The sequence below is a fragment of the Pseudopodoces humilis genome, chromosome 1 (assembly GCF_049639895.1).
Source record: "Pseudopodoces humilis isolate 2021_Gansu_Grassland_sample_001 chromosome 1, ASM4963989v1, whole genome shotgun sequence".
NCBI lineage: Eukaryota > Metazoa > Chordata > Aves > Passeriformes > Paridae > Pseudopodoces > Pseudopodoces humilis.
In genome coordinates, this window is record NC_142200.1 from 94320239 (window position 1) to 94345625 (window position 25387).

General features: G+C 51.7%; 1 protein-coding gene across 5 annotated transcripts in view; it reads left to right on the forward strand.

Moving 5' to 3' along the window:
• The first annotated feature begins 12361 nt into the window (after positions 1–12361).
• Positions 12362–25387, forward strand: part of NFATC1 (nuclear factor of activated T cells 1) — a 110224-nt gene continuing 97198 nt past the window's right edge. For 4 of the 5 annotated variants that reach the window (XM_014254561.2, XM_014254563.2, XM_014254566.2 and 1 more), the window contains exons 1-2: positions 16496–16589; positions 21378–22476. In XM_014254561.2, the coding sequence (XP_014110036.1) occupies positions 16514–16589; positions 21378–22476 (1175 nt within the window). In that variant the 5' untranslated portion in view covers positions 16496–16513. Of the gene's footprint in view, positions 12495–16495; positions 16590–21377; positions 22477–25387 lie in introns of those variants that run through there. The other variant, XM_014254562.2, reaches the window with a different exon arrangement.

Below are 25387 nucleotides of genomic sequence, written 5' to 3' on the forward strand. Positions count from 1 at the left end.
GAACTTGAGATGTGAGATGAGTCAAGGGGGAAAGCTAGTAATTTCCATTGTTGTTCCCATGCAACAATTTCTATTCCCAGTCTATTACACCAGAAGTGACTGGTGATTTTAAATTATGCTATTTTAAAGATGTTTGTCTTGTAAGTAGGAGCCTGGTTTCCAAAAAAATGGTAAATATTCACTGTATAGGCTTTCAGTCTCTTGATGAATCTTAAGATGGGCAACCAAAATGATCAGCTGGAAGGGAATAAACCATAGTACATGAGCAACAAATGGATAGTTGGTTTTGGTATCACATCATGGATCTGAGTAAGATGCTGGATATAATACAGGTTTTACAGAGAGAGAGAAAGGCTCCCTTTAATAATTAAGAGACTGACAAGGGAAGAAGTTTTGCCACCACTGATAATGCACGGAAGTGAAAAAATACAAGTAATAGTGAGAGAGAGAGTGAGATGATAGGGCTAGGATTAGTTTGTAAGGAGAAAGGTCCTAGGATGTCCTGACATGACTTGGAAGGAAAGAAATGTTACCTCTTTCATAAAAGGAGTCAGAATTTTCATCAAGGTGGTAAATCTACTGATATAAAATCTCTGACATGTGGGGGCTTGACAGTATCATTTACACATGGCATGAAGGAAAGACTTCTTCACTTTTAACCTGAGATTGATCATCTTCCTTGTTTAAAGCACATCACCTTAGGGACTGCTTCACTTGGATTTGAATTTTTTTACATGAAAATAAAGTGTGAATTTTTGCTATATTCGGACATAGTCACTCTTGAAGTTTACTGGTTAACTTTGATGTAATTCTGTACCAATCGCTCAATTTCTTCTCATTCTCCAGATTACTGCAGTCTAACACAAACACGTGCACTTCTGGGTATAGGAAATACACCTACAGAACTTCTGTCCTGCTCACAGCTCCGCTTTGGTGCTGCATCTGGGTACATACAGGTGTCCTGCTTCTCTGCCCTTTCCCTTGCCCCGGGAGTTCCCTTCGTTGTTGCTGAGGTCCAGCCCGGGAACTGCTCGAACTCCTGTTGTAAGTCTCGTCCATGGAAAGCACAGCCAGCACTGTCAGAAGTGATTAGTGTGGAACTTAAGCGATAGAACTGAAGCTTCTTAGCACAGCGTTATGACTGAAATAGCTGTAAACTCGTTCCAGAGAGCCGGCAGTGGGGAGAGAACGTCCGTACAAACTCCCCATGCCAACCCAGTTTCACAGCCACCACTCCCTTTCAGGCAGTGGGAAGCAGTACCTGCATCGTCTCCTCTGCCGTTCAGCATCCGTGCTTTCCAAAGGTGGGCTCGGTTCCACTTTGAATGATTGATGCGTTTAAGTTTATAGGAGTCAACATCAATAAACACGGCGGGTTTGCTTTACTAGTTTATTTCCAAGGGCAATTTTCTTGTGAAAGCTGGTGTTTTTATATATATATATAAGCCAGAAGAGGGCGGTGCAAGCCAACAAATAAATAAAATTTCATGGGCATCACAACCAAGGGAAAAAAATCCTTCTTTTAAAGTACATGGTGCTCGTTTTCTAAAACTGTTTCCACAGTATGGGGGGAAAAGACGTTTCCCGAACGGTTTAGTCTTTTTCAGATGAGTCATTTTTCAGATGAGACAAAAATCCATGTTATGGAAAGGGTTTCTTTCCAGTTCAGTCACTGTCACCATCACTGCAAGTGCTGCCACTGAGGATGCAGTCTCAGTGACAGGCTAATTTATTCACCAGTGTGGGTGTTGAAAGGTGGAGGGGTTTCTTCCAGCAGTCCATCCAATCTAGCTTCAAAGCAAAGTCTTGGGCATTCAGAGCCCTCGCCCTCTGAGGCAACTTTGTGCTTTCTACTGAATTTTTAATTGGGTGAAGGGAGGACAAAAAGCCCTTAAAAGGAAACTACCCTACAAAGTGTTTGCTGTGATAATGTCTGGATGGTGGAGGCAGCTAGGTCAGGACAGACTTTGTGTCAGAGCCCTCAGTAACCACTTTTTGCCAAATTTGCTGACCACTACTGCCAAGCATCAGAAGCAACACAATCCCATGCCCTTAGCAGGATGTCACCTCAGCAAGACACTCTCCTCCTCACCTCTTCTGAATCAATGAACTCCGCAGGGTTGCTCTGCCAGACCTACCATTGTGCTGTGGTTCCTCAACCAGCATTCTGGCAGCCCTTCCCCTGCCTTCTCCTGCTCCACTCCAGACCTTCACAGTAACGTTCCTGAAAGACTCACCACTAAAATGTGAGCCCATGTTTTGGCCTCTCCACAGTTATCTCAAACAGATCTCTTACTACCCTGCCTTTACTCTCCTCTGATCTGCCACAGATACCAGTCTTAAACACTGTTCATCCAAGCCAGTCCCAGGATATAAGAAGTCTTGCACTGGGCTTTGTACCCAGGCAGTGGTCACCCTTCAAATGCCTCTGCCAGACAAAGGTTTTCCCTGAGGTCACCAAGTCTAGCCAGCCATGAACTCTGAACAGAGGGGATACTCCTGTTTATGTATGTGCCCATGCACGCACAGGTTCTGAGGTCTCAGTCTGCCTTATCCTGTGGGTCACTCTATACCTGCTGGCACTCTGACAACAGTGACAGGAGCTCCCAGGTATGTGTACTGTTGGAGCTCTGCAGCCCAGCTGCCAGTGAAAGAGCTTCCCATGGAGAGAAGCAGAGGCTAGGGTGGGTAGGAGTGGCCTTTCTTTGTCCTGCTAGACGTTGCTGGCCGCTTCTGTAAAATTGGTCTGCATCCACTTATGGAGTGCAGCCAGCAAAACTAGGAGCCAAATCCCAGACTTCCAGACTTGACAGCTTTAACTTATGTAACTTGAGAAACACCACGAGAATTGCATTGTGGCACAGCTCTTGTGAACTGCTCAGGGCATCAGTGCTGCACAGCAAGCAGGCAGCAGCCCTTGAGCAGTAAACACAAGTGGCTTTCGCCTCAGAGACTCACCTCTGGTGACAGATTCTTCAGCTGAAGTCCGAAAGGCAATTTCTGTGAAACAATTTTGTGAAACAATTTTCAGGCCCAGCCTTTAGTCTGTCTTTAGTCTGTCTTTTCACACCTGCCTTCCCCAGAATCAGCCTGGTGGATAGATCCAGCTCTGGGAGTTGTTCTGCCATTGCACTGTCTTGTAGCTTAACGAAGGCATTCCTGACTGCACAGCTCTGTCCATGCAGTTCTCTCTTGCACCACACGCACATCTGTGGGCAGCCTCCTTCTCATACACCACAGTTAAGAGATTCCTTTAATTTCATAGTTTAGTCAGTGCGCTTAAAAAGCAATCTGAAAATAAATTTAATTGGACCTCTGGAAGGAAGATAGTAATGAAAGTCCTGGAAGCAAAGGAGAAGAGATTAATTTGTATCATCTTCATGGTTTTCTATAACTGTTCCAGGCTTGCATTTGATGTATCTGCATTAACTTGATATGGAAGAGTATGCTGAGGAGACCTGAGGCACAGTGCAGACACAGAGCCTGGTGTTGGGACGTTGTGGGGTTTTGTAACACCCATGATTTCACTGTTGTGCTGGGGCACCCTTTAGAGCAGAAGAATCATGAGGTGCTTTTTGGCATTTTTCTTAGCTACGACGAAAAGGATTCTCTGGCTTTGCAGAGGGGAGAGTCTCATATTTGGACTGCTGGGGCTGTGTTCATCCTGAAAAACTTTTCCATGGCTTTTGGAAGGTCCTGCTCTATAGCGCATGCCAAGCAACTGCAATGACTTAACACATTCAGTTTTCAGAGACTCGGCTGAAGGATCTTAAATAGAAGTTTAACCCTGCTAATGTTTGCAAATGTGTCTTGTTCTAGCTGCTAGTGAATTTGCACTCTCACATACAGCAACAGATGCAAAAGAAGAGATGGGGTTCTTCCTGGGACTTTCTGGTTCTGCATACTCATTTAGAAATCAATTTAATGCATTTTAATTGCCTATTTTTCTCCTTGGTTTTCTCTTTACAGCTACACACCAGCAAAAAATAATAAGGTAGAGTCTAGTCAGGCAGACTGCTAATGAGGAGGCTTGACTCAAGGAGATTTTAATTTTCAGTATTTGCTCTTCAAGATAGCTACTTCAGCATGCAGGGATGTCACAAAACAGGAATGCTTCTAATGGAACAAAGGCTTTGGGCTTGTACATCATTTCAGTACACAAACAGCCAACCCTATCCTTGACCAAACTACAGGAGTCTGGCAGTCCCTTTCAGGTTGCTGGCCCCCTCAATCCAATTACCCCAGTAAAGAAAACTCTGATTGTGCATGGAGTAAGGTGTGAAAAGAATGAGGGAGACAAAACTCTAGCTGTGAAAATAGTGTATGTTAAAAGCCCAATCTCTTGACAGCCTTTCAAGATCCCTCTGGCAAAGAGAAGCTTCTGTTTCTGCCAACCTGTCTGAAGTACTTCTCAGAAATTCCCCATCCATGGGGCATTTCTGTGAGAAACCAGAATTAGCCAAGGTCCGTGGCATCCCTGGGCAGCCAGAGCAGGAAGGATAGCACAAAGTCATGCCAGGTGTTAGGATCAAAGTCAGCCTACTACCAAGGTGCCCCTGATTCCACAGCTAGTGCAGCTCAGCCGTGATCTTGGCACCATTAAATGCTGTATCTGAAGCTTGTCATTGCTGCTGAAGTAGTACATTGAAGCTGGAGACATCTGTGTCACCAACCCCGTTATAGCCCTTCATGTCCAATAGCACACAGCTCCTATCATTTCATCTTTCAGGTTGAAAAGCTCTGAGTTTCCAAGACCCCTGTCTTTGGAAAGGCTGGGCTGCTCAAAGTTTGGTGAAAATAATGGCAGAAGAGAGTATACTTCTTTACACCATTGGACCGTAATTCATTACCTACTTTACATCAAATTTAAAGGATGTGCCTCAATAGGGCACAGCCACAAGTGAGGGAATAAACCCTTGGCACCACATTTAATCACCTGGAAAATATTTCATTTCTCCCTCAATACCTCTCATCCCCTGAGTTATCCTATCATGCTGCAAGTACAGAGGAAAGGGGGAGCAGGGACTGGTTTATGCAAGCATCTGGCACAAGGGGCCATAGTCAAAATTGCTGCTAGAGTAGTCCAAATCCTATTCATAAAGTTTGTGAAGGTGAGCCCAGAAAAGTTTAAAGCAACGATTTTGTGTTTTCTGGAGTTTAACAAGGTTACTGACTCTGCCTCAGAAAATGAGGTCAGTAAAATGTATACAAGTATTGGAGTATCAATATTAGGAGGATAAACTTGGGTTAGGGAAGAGAAAAGTGCAATAAATAGCACCGTGCACCAGAAGAGAGCTTACAGGGCAGATCTCCTGGGGCTTGGAGCCGGGACTTGTTCTGTTTAAGAGTTTTGTACAAATGAGCCCAAGGCTGGCGCGATGTGCCGGGTGTCCAGATGCAGATGACATCATGATAGGAGGGGAGGCTGCTGATAAATTTCAGGAACGCACTAGACTACAGGAGGATTTGGAGACACTGGGGGGAGCAGGCTAATACAGAGGAATTCAATATTACACAATGGAAGGTTATTCATTTAGGGAGAACCAATAGCACATTTAAATGCAGGTTTAATGAACTAGAGCAGGAGGAAACTAATGAAGGCAAAGACTGCTGGTGCTGAGAAGCAGTAGGAATTGCAGCAGTCTGACAAGTAAATAGTAGTGCAGCTGAGATATTGGAAAAGAGGGCTCATGCTGCAGCCAGGGAATCCAGGGCTTCACATCGGGTCATTCATTCCATGTGGCAGTGAGGGTGCTCCCAGCAGTGAACTTGAAGTACCAAAGAGGCTGGTCCTCAGTTACAGAGAGGAAGGCTACAAAGGGCACTTCACTGCTGGCCCTGTTCTGTGCACTGGGACATGGAACCTTGGATCTAAAAGGAGGTGCTTCCATTTGCATGGAAGTGAAGGTGGCTGAGTACGTTTGGGCTCACAGGGCACTTGGTTGTGACCACAGCTCAAGACATGCTGCCTTTGGAGTAAATCAGCTCAGACTACATCTCCTCTGTGGCTGTGGGGGGAGATGCACTTGGGGACCAAGTACTGGCAGAGGGTAGAGAATGTAAGGACTTACAGGAGCCTGTCACTAAAGCAGAATTTCCAGGGGATGTAGAGCTTATGGGCTAGGCAAAAGGGAAAGGAGTCCCTTCTGTCCTGGAAGGGCATGTGCAGCCCCTCCTGACTCTTGACTGTCCAGACTCAGCCACTGGCCCCTGGACTGCTGAGTGAAGCAACGCTTCTGCACATGCAGACAGCCCAGGCTTTGTGTCCATCTTCCTGGGTCACTGCTTCCATGAAGCCTTCTGCAGCAATCCTGCTCCTTCAGATGAAACATGGACATCTGGGGAAAAAAAAAATCCTTTGCACTGCCTGAAAATGAAGGTGTGATCCTGTGCCTCAGAGGATGGATGAGGTGAAAGCCGCCATCCCCACAGTGTGCAGGAACTGATCCCTACCGCAGGTCCCAGTCTGCCACAGACATCGTAAATCTGATGTTTCCCTTCCCAAGGAGAAGGGTCTGCTCTGCTGCCAGCTTGAGTCCCTGTGTACCCAATGAGCCTTTCCCTCATTAAGTACTTTTGAATGAGGCAAAAAATGTGTTACCACCCCCTGTACCAGCAACTGGAGAATTAAGTATTTCCAGAGCTAAAATACGATGCCTGGTACAAAACCCTGTCACTGTTTCTTTGCGCGTCTGGCGATACCGCACAAGTACAAATAGAGAGTTAGACATGCTCTTGTTTTTTAACCACCCTGCATTGCACATTCCATCAGCAGGGTCCAGGAAGAAATGCAGAGCATCACTATTTTCATTGCTGATGGCTGTTTTGCCGTTGAAGAGAGTTCCTGAATCACCACAGTGAGACCCCAGTGTCACGCAACAGAGACGGAATTCAGCCAACTCCTGGAACCCACCTCAGCTGGGACAGCTGTGGGGAGGATGCTGCACATCGACCCCAGCCAGCAGCAAGGGTTCTGCCCTGTACCTGCCCACAATCTGGGTTTGTGAAAGGGGAAAACTCAAATGGAAACAAAGGGGCACTGATGCAGCGTGTATCATTATGAAATTATTTCTCTGAACTAATGTCTCAGTTTAATTCAGTCATGGCTTTCTGTACATGGGTCTGGTGAGGCTGTCTGATGTCTATCTTGATTTTAAAAAGTCGGTGTCTGAACAGATGACTGTAGCTCCAAAAAGGTTTAAGGTCCTTTGCCTGCAGTCACTGGCTGCATTCCTAAACTGTCGTTTAAAAAGAGTCCACTAAATCAAAAGCCAGGTAAATCAACAGAGCACTCAACGTTGTAATGAGACCGGTTATAAGGTAAATTACAACATTATTCAAGCACACAAAATTCCTCCTTTGGCATTTGTCCTGCTAAGTGCAATGCACCTTAAAAGTGGTGAAATGATTTCTGGCAGCCTGTGAAAGAGGCTGTGTCAGGGGGATGGGAGGCTGAGCCCAGACTCTGCCTTTGTACCAGCTTCCAACTCTGGGCAGCAGCCGGCCACTGCTCAGGTGTGCTCCCTGACTTGTTTGAAAGGTTTATGGATGGGTTTTCAAAATGGTGCCGTACCAGCCATAAACACTGGCCATGTGCTGTCTCAGTTTCCAGCAAATCTTGTTACAATTTTCAAAGCAGGGGACTAGAAAGACTGTAATTAGGGCCTTGGTTAGGGAGGCTTGAGACTTATAAATCTTTTGTTACAATGAATGAAATTCTGAACAGATGCTGATGCTTTTGATGCTGCCAAGACCCAAAAGATGGGCATGCAGACCCTAAGGAGGTGGCCACTATTATGAATGTTAGATATTAAAGGCTGTAAGGATACAAGGGCAAGAAGCCCAAAACAGGGCAAAAATTCCATGCAGAGCATGGGTGGCTTTTTCTGAAAAAATATATCTTGGATTATGGGATTCTGCGCACTTATTTTAAGAAAATGTTGGATATTGGTAAACACTGGAGAGGGGGTCCCCCCACACACACACCCCGCTTTCACGACACTTTTGTGTAGACAAAGCTGAAAGTTTTCATTTTAAAGAAGAAAATATTTGCCCCAAGTCTTGCAAGGAGCTCAAGGTGCCAGCCAGGCACAGCCTGTCATGCAGTGCTACTAACTTAAATCCTCTGGTGGGGCGAGAATGAAGGCGTTTTGGTTGAATTAGAGGTTCCCAGAGAAATACTGCGGCTACTGTGTGCAAAGGTTCATGCAAACCATCCCGCCCAGACTGCTGAGGCCCAATGAAAGGGAGAGAAATGGAAAATGGAGGAGGGAATGCACAGACTCACACAACTTCACATAATATGAAACTAATCCAGTGAACATGAATGAGACTCTTTGGTGATTAAAACATCCTGTATAAATACTCTGCAGTATTTTTTTAAAGGATAACACTACATGCAAGAGCTGAGAAAAGGGCGTAAATTTAGGGCTTTGCTTGCAAACATGAGCAGAAGGGATGAAAAGTGGTCAAAAAGTGCCCACCGAAGCCTGCAGTTGAGAAGCTGGCTCCTTCCTGGAGCAAAGGAGCAGTGTCTGTGTCTGGGAGGAAGCATGTATCAGATGGCCAAGATGCACAGGGAATGCCAACACAGCTCTGGGATCCACAGGCGGCTGCAGCATTGGGGGGCCCAGCCCAGCAATCACCAGCAGTGGGAAGCACTGTGATTCTGGGGCTCTGCTCCTCATGTCTGGGAGAGGAGTTCTACTCCCACCCTCCCTCCTTCTACAACATACAGATTTTTTTCTTCTTGTGATTTCTCCACAAAGAGAAATTTTTCTGATTGCAGTCAGGGCAGTGGAAAATGGGTGGGAGCCCAAAAAGGCTCTGTCCCATGGCAGAGGCTCTGTGGCCTGCTCCGTCCCCCTTCGTACCAAACTCTTATCCCAGGTCCAGCTGCTTTCCCTTGGGAGAGCTGCAGTGCACCAAGCGCACTGTCTCCCACGAGCATCGCCTCGACGTGCAGCCGCACAGACAAGTTTCTCAGCCTGACCCGGGCCACACAAGCCACTGCATGCTGTCTCAGCCACGGAGGAAAGGTAGAGCAGGGCAGCTGATTAACCTAATTACTGGTTAAGTGCAGCAAGCCTTTGTTTTCAAGCACAGTCGCCTCTGTGGAGGGGAAGGGAAGCAGCAGCTCACCCCCTCCTTGCTGCGGGACATGCAGATGGAGCGGTACTGCCCAGCCCAGCTCAGTACAGCTCTGTGGCAGACGTGGACAGCAGGAAGGCCCAGTGGAAGCGTTCCTGTGGAAAGCCGGAGAAGGCTGGCTGCATGGTAGTGATGGGGGGGAGACACCTCCTGGCACAGCTTGTGTCAAGGGACGATTTCTAGATGGGTTGCGTGCCTGTACGGCCCTGTGTAGAGCAGAGCCTGCTGAGGTCCCACCAGCTCTGCTGGGATTTACCCATGAGGGATTAGGACCAGTCAGTGAGTGACTAGATTTGGACAGCAGGAGCCCTGTGTCTGGTCTTAGTGCCCGAACAGGCATGCAGTGATACCCACACGGGGAAAAGAAGGCTGATGGCGAGTGAGGAAGCAGCAGCAGCCACATCTCCCTGTTTTCAATGGCTGACCTCTCCCATGTGTGGGCTGTGATGGTCAGCATGTCATGCTGGGGCCCAGAGAGTTGCTTAGAATGAAGCTAGATATGGACACCTGCCTCTTGCATCTTCCCTGGGAGGTGAAGAAGCCCTACAAAATCATCAGCCCTGTCTCAAAACTCAAGGGGGAGACCTATACTCGTCCCTGCTAACTCAGTGCCAGAGGTCACTAGAAGGCACTCCAAATACTTTCATAACTTTCTTTCCCCCATCATCTTTTAGCTTGTTTTTACGTCTGTTGAAAGAAAACGTCTTAAAGTTCAAAATAATGAAGGCCAATGGTAGCACTTACAGGTAGGATTTACAGAGGAGATGTAGGGAAGCAAAGCAAAGAGGGCCAGCCGGTGTGCAAGCCGCGGTGGCAGCACAGGACAAGAGACTTGGCATCGGGGACGTGGCTTTTAGAAACGCCGGGGCGCGTTTGCTACAATGATCCACTGAAACAACAGCCGTCTAAAAATAAGGTTGTTTTCTGTACTAAGCTCCTTTTAACTTCGTTAGTCATCACCGGCTCCCAAAATAAGCTCCGTGTAACAGTCTCTCCTAGTAGCGGCTGTAAACAAACTCGGGGAGGCGGGAAGGAGGCGCAGGGCCGAGGGAAGCGGAGGCGGGGCGGTCCCGGGGCGGCCTCGCGGGGCTGCGGGGGCGGCGGGGCCGGGAGCGGCGCGGCGGGGCCGGGGCGGGGGGCGGGGGGCAGGGGGGGGCCCCGCGCTGCGCCGCCGCCGCCGGCTGCCCGCGCCGGCTGGCGGGGCCTTGGAGCGGCGCCACGGTGGTCCGGGCAACGGCATTAAACAGGAGGAAACAGACGGGGGATTCCGTCATTTCGGCGGGGAGCGGGGGGGGGGGGGGTGGGGGGGGGACAGGAAAGGAGAGTCCCGCCGAGAGCAGCGCGGCTCTCGCCCGCCCCCGCCCCAGCCTCCCGGGAAGCAGCCGGGATCTTCCCTCCGCCTCCCCCCGCGCCGGGCAGCCCCGGCAGCCGCCCCGGTGGGCGCGGGCCCGGGCCCGGCGGCCCCCCCTGAGCGCCGCCCCGGGGCCGCCCCGTCGGGGTGTGCGTGTCGGGGGGGCTCCGTCAGCCCCGCCCCGCGGCGCCCCCTGGCGGCGCCCCCGGGCCCCGCGTGCGCCACGTCCGGGCGGCGCGCGCCTCGTGCCTGAGGGGAGGCGGGAGGCTGGGAAAGGCCCCAGGGGCTGAGGGCTTCCCCCCTCTGCTTTCCCATTCAGTTTTCCTTGAAAGAAAAGCGTCCCCCTTTTGGTTTAGGTTTTGGGGTTCCCCCCCCCGACGGAACGGCCGAGGTCGGTGAAGGGTGCTGCGCTCCCCGCCGGGCGCGCTCCTTGGTGGGCACCGTCTTCCACCGCTCTTTCGTGGAGGAGCCGGCCTGGAAGAACCGGCCGCGGGCTCCCGTTCCCCAGCAGCAGACGGGATTTCGTTTATACTGAGTTTCATTTCCAACCACACACGGGTGTCAGGCATAAGATTTATGATTTGATTTTTTTTTTTTTTTTTCTTCAAGCACCAGATAGGCTCAAAACCACCCCAACTCCCCGCACGTTCCATTCCAAAAGCCTGGTCCCCTCCTGCCAGCTGTGGGGGAGGACGGAGCGGGAGCGGGGAGCGAGGGGAGCGGGGCTGGCAGAAGGGGCGGCCCGGCCCCTCTCAGCAGCTCCCGTCCGGGAGGCTCCCGCCTGGGCTGGGGTACCACGGCCGCGTCGGGGGCCGGGACGGGGCATCCCGGAGATGGGAGGTGGGAGGAAGAGTCGCTGTGAGATGGAAATCTCTCCTTCTCCCCGCTACGAAGTGATGGGACGCAACTGTGTTGCTGAGATATTTACAGAATAATAATAAATAATAAATCTGGAGCGACTGAAACCCAGTCCGCGGGTCTGTTAGTAATTTAGCAGAATGGGATTTTCCTTTCTCTCGCCTGCCAGTTGATGCTCTTTTCCAAATTTCCACAGCGGGGGAAGCCTGCGATTTTTTACATAATGATTTCAGCATGCGAGGCTGCCTCGCCTTTCTTTTTTTTTTTTTTTTTTAATTTTTTTTTTTTCCTTTCCCTCTCCCTGCCTGCCTCTTTGGCTCCTCGGTCTCCCTTCTGTCCCCACCTTCACTTTGCGACCCCGGCGAGCCGCCCAATCTCCCGCAGGAGGGCACCAGGCTCCCGCAGGCTGAGGGGACCCCGCAGGCGGTGGCGGCGGGCGCCGTGCCCCGCGGGGGGGCGGGCGGGCGGCCGGGGCCCGTCGGTGCCCGCCGGTGCCCGCCTCCCGCTGGCCGCCCGCCGGCGGCGGGGCCGGAGCCCGGCTGACATCACGGGGCCGGGGCGGGGAGAGGGGCCGGGAGGGGAAGGGAGGTGGGGGGGGAGGTGGGGGGGGGGGGGGGGGTGTTTTCCAGCTTTAAAAAGGCGGCGCCGGGCACGCAGCCCTGCGTCAGAGCGAGACTTCCCCGCTCCGCACACTCACTGCCCCCGTCCCCCGGCTGCAGCTCTCCGCGGGCGGCAGCGCCCGCCGCCCCGTCCCGCCGCCTCAGCGCGGGCAGTGCCTCTGAAGTCCCCACGCACACCCGCCCTCCTCTCCATGCCCCGTCCCCGGGGGGGCGGCGGCGGCGAGCTCCTGTGCCTCCGCGGGCGCGGCTACCACGCCGGGGGCGGCGCGGCCCCGGTCACCGGGTCGTGAAGGAGGGCGGGGGGCGCGGGACAGGCGGGACAGGGCGAGGGGCCGGCAGTGGCCCAGGGCGCGGCGCCGGGTTCCGCCGCCCCGCCGGGTGGATGCCAAGCGCTGCCCCGCCGGCCGCCGCCGCGCCGCCGTCGCGGGACCCATCCAGCGGGACAGAGAGGCCGGCGGCGGCCCCGCAGGACGGCGCCCGCCCGCTCGGCAGCACCATGAAGGGGGCGGAGGAAGGTAACGGGCGGCGCTGCGGGGGGCGGAGGGCGGGCGGGCGGCGGTGTCCCCCGGTGTTTCCCCGCGGCGGCCCGGAGGCTCGCCGGCGGCCGCTTGCCAATAGGTGTCTCTTTCGCCTCTCGCACGGCGCCGCCGCGGCAGCGCCGCTGCTCCCGGCCGCTTCCCGCCGCTCCTGGGCCAGGGCCCGCTCCCGGCGGGGCTGCGAGGGCGTCTGGGACCCGGTCAGGGACTCAGGCTCGGGGATTCCCTCCCCATCCCAGGGTTTGATTTGGGGGAAGTCAGTATGCAGCCCATCGTTGCAGCCAACCCACGCTCCTGGGAAAAGGAAGGAGTCCCGGGCAGTGCCAGGCGCCGTACCGGCGCTGCCGGGACACCGAGACAGGCGGGCACGCCGCGGCCGGGCTGTGGGGCTCTGCCGCCCTTATACCCCGCGCCCCTGGCAGGCGAGCGCCCTGCCGCCGCCGTCCCGGCTCCGGGGGAGCGCTTGCCTCGATATCCCAGCTCTGAATCACGGCTTCTTTCCCTGCCCCTGCTGCGAAAACTGCCCTGAAAACATAGAAGCAAAGTTTCTAGAGGGACAGATGGTGGGGCGCGGGGCTCGGGAAGCGCGCAGCTCCTCCGGGCTGAACTTGGCCCTGCCAGGGGTAGCGTCTGGCTGGAGAGGAGACCGACTTCACTCTCCCCTCTTGCCAATCGGGACACTGTTCTCCCCCCGGAGTATCTCTATCCAGCACCGCTCTGCCGAAACTTTCGGACCTTGCTGCTGCTTACGGCGCCTTTCGGCCCCGGTAGCGGGACCCCGCAGGCATCCCCGCCGGGCATCACCTCCGCGCCGCGGCAGGTGCGGGGCAGCTCTCGGCTCCTCGCTGCGGTCCCGGCGACTGCCCTGTGCCGCGCTCCGTCGTCCCTATCGGCTGTTGCCCGACTCCCAAGTTTCCTCCCTATCCGGTGGTGCCGCCGCTTTACAGCGGCTGCTGCTGGGGCTCGGGCAGGGCGTAGCGAGCCCGCACGTCCCGGACAGCGAAAGTTGTGAGGAAGCGAAGTAGGGGGGGCGGGGGGGCTGTCCATGTCTGCCACGTTCATTCTGCAGCGTGGGACAGCAGGACTCAATTCCCCGGGTTTGTCCCCGGAAAGCTGGAAGGGAGCTCAAGACCCATCTCATTTTTAATTTATATTTTTTTTTAATATTTATATTTATTTTTATTTTTACACAGCTGTTTTCGCCTTAGGGGTTCATTGCAGTTTACAAGATTCTGCCAGTGCGAAATCTATAAGCGTGGCTCTGACTGTGGCTCTGCTTGCAATGCGGAGAACCTTTTGGGATGGAAGTTAATTATACTGTATTTAATGGAAGTGGCTAGCGTGCCAGTTGCACACTCGGACATCCATGGGCTGCGTGCACGGTGCCTCCAATGCCCTGGGCTCCAAGGGCACTGAATACACCACTTGTAAAAATTACATCTGGAGATGTAAATGCTGACATAAAAAGCATTCTGCAGCCTCATGTAAAGGAAAAAATAAAATACCCCTCTTTATTTTTGCGGCATTTCTGATGCCTATGTTAAAATGCGACAGCCCTCATACATAGTTATCTTCCCAGTTGGTGTATTTTGTAAGGGACTAAGAAAATGAGTCCAGCCAGAAAGAGTGACCCAATCCAGGAAACACGTAAGGGAGCCCTGCGCGTCAGGATTGCCTGCAAATTAAGGTGCCATTTGATTGCCAAACTACAGCAATCAAAGAAAATATTTTATTTCTTGTTTAGTCTGGGAGGAAATGCGCAGAGAGTCTCAGTGGCAGGACCTCTTTTCTTTGGGTGGTAGCGAGGTGTGGAGACCTTCGCCTTTGAGAATGCCAGTGGTTATGCCAGGTTTAATGCCATGGACAAGTTAAATTACCCTCTAGGCTGGGGGGCTGCAGCTGGAGCAGACCGTCTGATGCATCCCTTGTTGAACCTGCTTTATGGAGTTGGAACAATTCCAGTTAACTCCAAGGAGAGGCTGGGTGGGCAGCGGCTGAGCTGGTGGGTCGGTCCGTGGCTGGTGCAAGGGAGGCCGGTGACACGGAAACGGTCTTGCCAGGGCGCACCGGCACCCCCCGCCCCGCCCCCCCCAATCGCTCGTTTCGCTCTCCTCAGTTCAATGACACCGTTTCGAACTAGACTATGAGAAGGGAGGCCGCTGTTACTCTGTCCCCACAATGTGGTATCTCTTCGTTTCTATCCTTTCCACGGCATATCTTTCCTCTTTCTCCACGGGAAGGGTGCCAATCGGAATATTTCATTGACAGCACTAGTACTGATGTCACTGGCAAATCAAGCCGTCTGTAAATAGTGTGGGACAATTCACCAGCCGTGCAGGTACTACATGCGGGAGAGGCGAAGGGTCGAGGGCAGCAGATACTTGGGATCTTCTCCTCGCCTCCCCGCCGGGGCAGCATCCAGCAGATGGACGTCTGGAGCAGAGCGGTGTCAGGGTGGGGTGACACTGGTGGAACCGAGGGCCTGGCGGCTGGGGCGAGGCGGCTGTCCCGCCTGAAGGCCCTGGGCCAGGGGATAGGAGGCACATCCGTAGTCGCGGCCGGGGCAAAGGCTGAGGGACGTGCACGGGTGAAACGGGACGTCGCCGGCACCCCGGAGCGACCACAGGGGCAGGCGCAGCGAGAGGGGTTCCCCTGCTGCCAAGGCCTTTAGCATACTCGGGTGATTCAGCCCAGGCACTTCGGCACTCACGGCCCCTCCGGGGCAAAGCCCAGCTCGGCCCCTCCGAGAGCCCAGCCTGCAGCGAGGTTCGTCCAGGCGAGAAGGGGGAAAAGTATAATGGGCTCAGATGGAAAAAAAAAAAAAAAAAAAAAAGTGTTTTCCTGGCAGGGAAAACTTTAGGACTGAGATTTCGGTCGCAAGCCTGGAAAATGGTATTCCCTGAGTTTATAAGGTAATGCTATTTCCATAACTGCCTCTAAAAACTGTTCCTTTTGAAACCCGGCCTGAAGCTTCGGCAAGTGAGGAGCCGAGCCGAGCTGCTGGGCCAGGCGGTCCTTTGCCTGGCGGGGACCTTTAGACCGGCCCGATGTATTATGACAGAGAAGCACCTCGAAACATAAAGAACTTCTTAATTTACTTTTTCCTTAACTTGTATCCGGTATGAACGGGAAGAGGGACGGGCTGGGCACAGCCGTTCCTGCACAGCCACCGGAGCCCTTTGCAGGCGCCCTCCCGGTGTTTGGCGGCGGCCCGGAGAGGACCTTTCCCTCCCCGGCGCACGGAGGAGGCCGGCAGCGTTCCGAGTCCCGCTTTACTGCGCTTTTTATAGCAACTGGCACTAGTGGGTGCTGCGACTAAGTGAAATAAATAATAAATAAATGAAAGCGGAGCCTCTTGGCTCAAAGACGCGGCATGGTGGGCACCCACGAAAGAAACCTTATCAGTCGTCAGCGAAGAGGGGACAGCCCGGTGTGCCCCCTGAGTGGGCTGAGCAGCCCTCCCTCCCCGGTTCCCTCCCGCCGAAGCGCGGAAGGAGCCGCTCCGGCCCCCCGCCGACACCGCCGGTTGGGAGCAGGTGAAGTCCCGCTCCCCGCCCACCTCGGGCTCCCCATCCCGGCCACGGCGAGCCCTCGGCGGTCTGGGGTCTCCCCCGCTGCCGGGTGCTCCGGGTGGGGCGAGGGCTCCCCGCGGAGCACGGGCTGCGCGGCAGGGGCAGAGCCCCGGCGGGAGGGTGCGGGGGGGGGGGGCCGGGCACCGCGGTTGTTTGCATCGACCCGGAAACATCAACAGCGGGCGGGAGGGCGGATCGGAGGCGGCGGCAGCGGCGGCGGCAGCGGGGCAGGCCGCCCGTCGGGGCCGAGGGCACGTTACCGAGCGCAGCCGCGGCCGCCGCCGGACGCCGTGCCGGGGCCCCGCGCAGCCCGGCCCGCCGGCAGCAGGTGTCCGGGCGCGACGGGGCGAGCCCGACGGGGCGGGTCGGGACTGCGCCACCACCGCTGCCAGGGTGCCGAGCGTGGCGGGGGTCGCGGCGGGAGCCATGACGGGCGTGGAGGCCGAGCAGGAGTTTGACTTCGATTTCCTCTTCGAGTTCAAGCACAGCGATGAGGGTGGAGGTGGGTCGCGGCGGGGCGGCCGGGGCACCTCCGGGGATGCTGGCGGCGGGATGCTGCGGGGAGCCCTCATTGCCCTGCCTCGTTCGGGAGGGGGAAAGGCAATCTCCCTTCGCGGGGAGCGGGCCGGGGGAGCCGGCATTCCTGGCCGGACGGGTCGGCCCTGCCCCGGGTGGCGCTTGTCGCCTCAGCCGCGCCGGGAGGCGGCGAGCGGACTCGCGGCGAGCGGGATAGAGTCCTGCCCGGGCGGCCGGCGCTCCTCTGGCGGGGCCCTGGCAGCAGCCGCAGGAGGTGCAAGGGCAGACGACCCGGGGGCCGCCGGTACAGAGTTTTTAGAAGTTTGGAGTTGTTTGAGATGTACGACCTGCGTTGGCCGTTCGCACGGCTTCCCCCGCTGTCTTTTGGGTCTTGCCCGTGACAGGGATGGGCCGGTTGAAAACTCACTTCAGCCTCTTTTCCCCATCCCCCCATGAACCGGAGTTAGGCTCAGGGTTTAGCTTGAAGGTCATCCGCAAATAAAAATAACGGGCGTGAATTTGTCACGGGTCACAACTGTTCCCAACTCCGGTGTCTCGGTCCGGCTGTCTCTTTTTACGGCTTTAAGCAGTGCTTGAAGTGGAAATGAGGCGAGCAAGCCTGGGACTGGCAGAGAGAGAAGGTTGCCGCTTCCTGATGCGTGGTTAACTCGCTGCAGTGTCGGTGATAGAGGGTCACTCGCAAGAGCTCTTGTACACGTGGATGACTTGTCTGCCTCAGAGTAGGGCTGTGTTTGCTCTGTGCCTTGTCTTTTTGCCCGTAAATTCTAGCAGGTTTGCAAATCATTGCCTGCTTAACGCACACTTCCAGGATATGAGGGAACGTGTTTGCACCTTCTTAGCTCTCCCCAGTTGCCCACCTCTCTGGCATAATGTCGGTGTCCAAATAGTTGTTAGTTTAGTTGTTAGTTCTTCTAGTTTTTAGAAGAAGGCAGTTTTTAGAGTTTCACGCCAAACTTTTCAGGTAAGTGTTCCAGTGATTAGATACCTAAGTATCTAAAGTGGAGGGGCCTAAGCAAATTTTCAAAGTTCTAGTCCGAGAAAAGTACCTAACTCCATTAGGCAATTTTGAAAGCATGAATTTAAACACAGACGTAGATGTGGATTCATCTTGAGCAATGTAAGACAGTCCTATTCGTCTCTAAAGACTCTACAAGCTGCAGGTGTTCAGCATTCCTGTTTAAAGTATGTAAATAAAAAAAGATGGTGCTCAGTGCCTTGCAGGATCAGCCCATTAATGATAAAAAGGAATAAAACTTGCTTGCTGTGAAATTAACTAGAGGAAAAAAAGGAGCTTTTTAACTGCTACAAAGGGAAATGTAATACCTGGAGGTGTGCTCACAACTCAAAAGGGTCCAATTTCTTGTCCTAGTTATACTTACGTTAAGCGTGGATTTGTTGGAACAGACCTCTTTCAAACCTGCACTGGTGTGTCTGATACTGGGGTTTGGCTCAGAATATTAAAATACCCTATTAAATGTGTCTTGGTAATCAGTACACTGGTCTTGGGTGCCTCTGTGAATCACAGTCGTAACAGTGACACCATGGCAAAGGCATTACCTGCCTTTCATTGACATCAGACTGTCAAAATATCCTATATAGCTACATTATGTGATGCCGCATTTTATTTCTACTTGTCTCATTCACCCTGGTGAGGAAAACATCAGTATATTATAAATGCTGATTATGGATGTGTGTTTGGTGAATTTTGTAAATACGGAAGTTTTGGAGAGTGAGCTTTTTCAGAAATCGTAGCTGATGGTTTTTAGCCCACAAACCAAGGTCTCTATCTTGTTCCCAGTTCTGGCTTTGAGGCTTTTATTTTTGGTGAACATATTTTCTACATGCTGCCTATAGTTTTAAGATACCTAAATATGTTTGGAAGGCTTTGGATCTTGAATCTTTTTATTTTTGGTACTATTATATGAGTTACATGACATTATTTTTCTTGGACCTTTTAAAAGTTATCTTTAAGAAAATGCTCAGTAGTTCTAAAAGTGCCTATTCCTTGTCATGTAAATTAGGGAACTTGTTGCTCATAGTACTTGAGCCTGTCTTTTAATTTTTTTTTTTTTTTTAACTGGATTCCAAAGGCTCATCTGAGCTTTGTATTGCCTATTCAGCCTGGGCTGCAGATCTCCAGCAGACTGCAGTGTTTGAGTTTCACCCTAGTCATGCATTAGAATTTGAGCAAACTGCTGGGCTCACAGTACTTATCCCTGTTATTTTGTTTGTTTACTTATTTATTTTTGATACAAGATCTAAAAGCACTGATTCTTCAGTCAGCAGAGGCAAAGCCCACCTGGTGGGTGCAGAGCTGGGGCAGCCTGCCAGGCCCTCCTGGCTGTCTGGCTGCATGGTAGGGACCGTCTGGGAGCAGTCCCAGCTGTGCCATGTTCACCAGTGCCTTCCAGCTGTATGCCAGAGCAGGAGGCTGTTGAAGAAGTGAGGTGTGGTGCCATGGACATCACCTTCCTCTGGAGCTGGAGGAAACAGTGAAGGGGCTGAAGCTGCTCTGAAGGCACTACTCTGGACCCTTTATCTGAGCTGATTTCTGAAACAGATAAGGTCTTACCACTGTTGTACCCTCTCGGGGGTTTTTCCCATGAGGTGCAGGAGAGAAGTGGTGGCTGTGGTGATACTGGGTAGTGCAGCCAAGTGGCATGGCAGCAACAAAAGGGAACTGATTTTGGAAGGAGGAGATTCTGATCCCCTAGACAGATCTGCACCTTGTCGTGACCAATGCAGTTGGATTTTGTCAAGTTGCACCTCTTTTGCTGTATTTCCTGCCTCCCTGGTTATTTGAATAGAGCATGAAGCTGCAAGATGTTTTGAATAATCCAGTGTTATTTGTGGCACACTGCAGTGTAATTCAATGACTCTTCCTGAACAAATGGCCAGTATCTGAGGGCAGACTAGAAAGCAAGTTCAAAAGGTGTTGTTGCTCATTATTCCCGACTGTTACCTGGTATGATATACATCAGCTGGAGTTGCTGTGAAGCTGCCACAACACATTAATTTTTCCTAAGTACCGTTTGCCTTGGAGTTGTTGCCAGCAGGAAAGGTGAGCGTGGGATCACAGGTGGATGACACCAGAGAGGGCTGAGCTGATAAACAAGAGAAAGAGAATATCTGGCTGTGCTGGTTACCAGCTCGGAGGCTCGTTTGCATTTGCAGAGCTCCCTGGTTGCCTCGGGAATAGCAGCTGCAGTAATTAACACAGCCTTTCCGTCTCTTCAAAGGGAAGGTGCACAAGGTGACTGCCAAGGGAACTCACCTCCTGGGATGGAAAGGGACAGGTTTCCTGCGTGGACTGGCTGTGGCCACGGGGGATGTAGAGTTTCCCTCTGTCCTGCAGGAAAGTGATGCTGCTGCCATAATAAATCTCAGGGAAGGCTGATACATTGCAAGCACAGCTTGGGGCTGGAGCTGGGTGCATTTCCAGACTGCTGAGAGGAACCAACATCACCCAGACTCAGAATTCAGCAGTCATTGTCCCTTATATAAAGGTTTTGCTCTCTTTTCCCAGTAAAGTAAGAGATATTGGCATTAGGGCTTACATGTCTGACTCATGTGTCCTGGTGACACAGAGCCTCCCTATATCAGAAAGAACAGAGATGATGATTCCTCATCCCACCACACCTCAGAGCACCAGGGGCATGTTGTCCTTGGTTGAGTGATGCCCATTTCCCCCATGGGCAGCCCACCAGTATCTCTGTGTGGCAAAAAGAGTCACATATGGATCCCTGGGACAGGGGAGCAGAGCCGAAGGAGTCCCTTCAGCAGGCAGACAGTGAGGCGAGGCAGAGATGATCCCATGTGGACCAGCTTTGAGACGCTGGTTCCTGTAGAGCAGCAGGGATGTAGGCATGTGAAGGGCACGTTGTTCCCTATGCTCAGTCAGGGAGCCCACTGGCACAAGGCTGTGATGTGATCTGTCACCTTCCAGGCTTTCCACAGTGGCTGTGCAACTCTGCTCTTGCTTTTATACACCCGGCACTGTTAAATGGTTGGAGAGCTGGCCCAGAGTGCACTGCTGGCAGCGCTTAACGTGGCGTGCGCAATAACCAGTAATTTCAGTGGAATTTCAGCTGTCACTGAGTAGTGAGACATCCATGTTTATCCTTCACCTGGCTTCTGCCAGTTGGGCTGGAGGATAAATGGTCCCAGAAACCAGAGCAGATCAATAGATCCATCTTTTTCCAAAATCCTAGTTAACTGGAACCAGTTGGAAACTTGCTGTAATGGAAATTTCAGTTGTGTATAATTTTTTTAACAGAATGCAGTTGATCTTGTTCTTTGCTTTAGTCTGCCTCCACTTTTGCTTTTTTTTTTGTCCAGTTTTTTGTGTATTCCAACTTTTCAGGGAGGCAGTTAGGCTCACTTAAAAAAGATGTAAAAACACATCTCTTCTCTTGCATCTCTGAATGCCGCAGTCTCCCAGAATCCTGAAACAATGTTGTTTGAAGACGCAGTTTTTTGCTCTGAAGGTTCACCTAAGAACCACATCCTCAAGACCAGCTCTGTCTGTCTGCGTCCCCCATCCCAAGATGTCTTGTTCTATTCAGTTAGTGGCATTTTCAAGGATGCTAGTCTGCAACCTCTCCCCCAGCGTGGCACGCTTGTGGGCTGGGTTGCTAAGGAGAGCTGTGCTTTTGTGTGTTGTGCCATGTCCCTCCATTTCAGCTGGGTATGCTACTAAGTGAGTATATTTGTGCAGCACCTCATGTCATTCTTTGTTGTTTGTTTCTTCCAGAACACTATAATTATGCATCTTCAAATGTAAATGCTGGCTTGCCTCTAAATGTGGCACATTCCTCATTGTCAACTCCATGTCATGGCCTGCAGACATCAAATCCCGTCATTTCAGTTGTCCCATCGACAAACCATCCCTCTGGCTATGGAGGACACATTGACAGCGGAGCCTCTGAGTACTACCTGCCACCAAACATGAGACCTAATGGAGCTCCAGCACTGGAGAGCCCCAGAATTGAGATCACATCTTACATGGGATTGCATCATAACAACAACCAGTTTTTCCATGATGAAGTGGAGGAGGCCATCCCTAATGCCAAGCGGTCTCCTTCCACTGCCACTTTGAACTTGCCGAACATGGAGGCGTACAGAGACCCGTCCTGCCTGAGTCCAGCGAGTAGCTTGTCTTCCAGAAGCTGCAACTCCGAAGCGTCTTCCTATGAGTCCAACTACTCGTATCCATACACTTCACCTCAGACTTCCCCGTGGCAGTCCCCGTGTGTCTCTCCGAAGACCACCGACACAGAGGAGGGCTACCAACGCAGCATGGTGGCCTGTACTTTGCTCAGTTCCCCAAGGCACTCTCCATCAACATCTCCCAGAACGAGCATCACAGAGGAGAACTGGCTGGGGGCCCGCAATTCCAGGCCTCCGTCTCCCTGCAACAAGAGGAAGTACAGCCTCAATGGCCGGCAGACCTCCTATTCCCCACACCACTCCCCCACTCCTTCTCCTCAAAACTCGCCACGGGTGAGTGTCACGGATGACACGTGGCTGGGGAACACAAACCAGTACACCAGCTCCGCCATCGTCGCTGCCATCAACGCCCTCACCACTGACAGCACCATCGATATGAACGATGGGATTCCCATCAAGTCAAGGAAGACTGCCATTGATCACACCCCATCCATGACTCTCAAAACTGAACCGGCTGGCGAGGATCATGGGACCATATCGCCAACTGCTGATTTGTCACCAGAAGACTTCTCCAGTTTTCAGCACATCAGGAAAGGCAACTTCTGCGAGCAGTACCTGTCTGTGCCACAGCATCCCTACCAGTGGGCCAAACCAAAGCCTCTATCTCCAACATCCTACATGAGGTAAGGAACCGAACTTAGAGGGCAATCCCAGTAGTATCTTTATTGCATGCTTTTGTTTCCTCCTTCCCCTTCCTGTCTCTGTTTCCTGCCAAATCTGCCCATCCACTCACTCCACTTAACTGTGTCTTGTGACACTGCCTCTGTTGTTGGTGTGGTGTGACCATGAGTCAAGCCTTGAAGAGTAAAAGAGGCTGTTCTAGGAGCCAGCTATGCATAGGTTGTAACCAGTTACCCACTTTCCATGGAATGAGCCCCGGTCTGGGCAGTCTGGAAATCAGGCATTCCAGAAGCTCAGGGAGCAGGACAGTTTGGTGCCTTCAAACCTGTGGCTTTACTTGAAGTTTATAATGTCTCAGTACTTTTATATAGCTGGACAAGGATATTGCCTCATTGTGGTGACTGTTGCAGGGCCTTTTACATTTATGCTTTCTGCGCAGCGAATACAAGTTAGGTAAGAATATGGTTCTTCTGTGAATTATTTCAGTTTATCTGAAATTATTTCAGCTCATCTGAGGGCTGTCTATCAGTCTTTTTCTGTGTCTAGTAGACAGTGATTCTCTGTTTTTTCTGTCTTCCCCACTACTCTTTGAAGATGAAAACCTGATTTTTCAGCTGATAGTGGTTCAATCTGTTCATCACATTTATTTATCACAACGGGGCTCTGGGTAGGAAGCAGCACAGAATAGCTGAAATCTGAGTTACGTTCATTGCGTTCTCTTCCTGTCGTAGTTATAGACTTTATTTTGGAGTCTTCTGGAAGCTGTAATATGCAGAAGCATGTGGTGCAGGAAAATAGTTCAGCTTTCCAAGGGTTAGTAGGCTGTTCCTAGTCCCTGGTTGTGATGGTCACCCCCTTTCCTTTCCTCCTCCTCCCCAAGCACGCCTGGCTTCTTGCTCTTGACAGTGAAGCTGCCTTTCTCAAAATGAAAGCAGTAAGTGTGTAGCTGAAGTGTTTTAATTATCGATGTGTTCCCTGGTTATCAGCCTTGTCAGTCTCACCTTTCTTTAGCCAGCACCTCTCTCCATGTGCTGTCTCCCAAAAATGAGGTGAAGTAGTCCATGGCTCTTCATGTTACAGCACACTCCCCTTCCTCATTGTTCTCATTCCCCTCTGCATTGCCAATCTCTTTTCAAGACCTTGGCTCAATTCAGCGCAGCAACCCCTTTGGATCTGGCCACCCAGAATTAGGCACTCACTGCCTGTCAGAGCTGGGGTAGAGGCTTCTAACACCAGCCAAATCCTTCAGAGCCTTCCCATTTACTTTGAAAAAGCCTTTTATGTTCACCCACTGCAGTGCCAAGTAGCCCACGTTCATCAGAGAGGCCGGCCCTCGGCTGTTGTGTCGGGGGCAGCTTTTTGCCGACGACTTCAAGGGCAGGAATAGGACAGTTTGACCAAACAGGCTTTTATCTTTCCGTTGCAGCAAGCAGCCGTAGGCGCTGTGCCGCGGTCCGTCAGGAGGCACCCGGTGTGCCTGTGCGCTAACACAAACAAGAAAGGTGAAGTGCACAGAATGAAGCCCCACTATGTTGTGTATTTAACATTTTTTCCACTGTTTTGGTCTTGTATAAAATATGTTTCCTGGTTTGCAATATGTTTCCATGTGATCTCATTAACTCGTGCTCTAGGGCAGTTGGAAGTTACTGTTGAAATGTGATTTTTAGGTTATTTTACCAATTAGATACTCTGACAGTGCTTCCTTCCACCAAAAATACCTCTCATTTTATGTATATGAAAGTGCTGGGCAACTGAGCACGGACGTCAACAGGATCACAGCCTACGCAACAGAAACTGTTATTTTAAATCTTTCCAAAAAAATTGGTTAAGAATTTGTCACAACAGAGCTGGATTTTTTTCCTGTTATGTTACACATCTGCTCTATTTCAAACACGAGGGCTGGAGGGGTGGATTCCAACAAACAACTCAGGCTCCAAAATCTACCCGGTCATAATGATTTTGAGATAACCAGATTTGATTACCTCCTCTGCCTCTTCCTGAATATGCGGTACAGTTTTTATCAAAAGCCAGCATCCCTTGGAAAATCACTGATGCCTTTCCCTCCCTCTCCTGAATTCCCATCTCTTTGGGAGCAGGAGGGAGCAGGCTCAGGTACACCATCGGTTGAGTGCTGTCTCCTTTTCCAAGGTTTAATAGTGGGAATCAGTCTAAAAGGGGAACTCCTTTTTGCTATTGTTACTAAAATTGATGATGTTTTTAATTTGTTGTAATTAAAGTTCAGTCCACTTTAGGCTTCTCAAATCCTGGAGCAGGGGAATAATAAGAGCATATAATGAGAGTATAACAATGCCTGCCTCAACAGAAATAGTCTTTATGTGTTTCCTGAGCTTGGATGTTCAGCCCAGTCCCCAGGCCACAAGCTCTGTGGTGCAGATCTGGGCTCACACATCTCCCTCTGGACTATGAACATGTGTGACTGTTCCTGCCCGGGGCTCGGCACGCGGGTGCAGAGGGTCACAGGACAGGGTGCGAGGATAGAGCCTGGCCTCGCAGCTGAGGCTTGAGCTGCACAGGTTAATCCAGTGCGGATGGGGAATTGTCTGCAGTCCTTTGGTTGTAGCCCAGGGCCTTGCACCAAATCTTTGGATGTAGAAAATACTTAAAGACCAAGCAGAGATTTCAGGGGAAGCATTGGAACAAACACCGAGGTAAACAATGGGAATCATAACCTCTTCTAGATGGAAAATAGTTATCTTAATATACCAGTCTGCCTCAAAAAGCCCTGGAGGTAAATCATGATGCAGAGAGTCAAATGATGGTCTTTCTGAAGCAGTCTTTCAGCTTATATCTCCAAGATTTTATTTTTTTTTTAAATTTTGGTATTTGCGCATTGTGCTGTCTCTCAAATGCAACAAATTTCTGTCTGTAGTACGTCTCTTACAGTTACTGCAG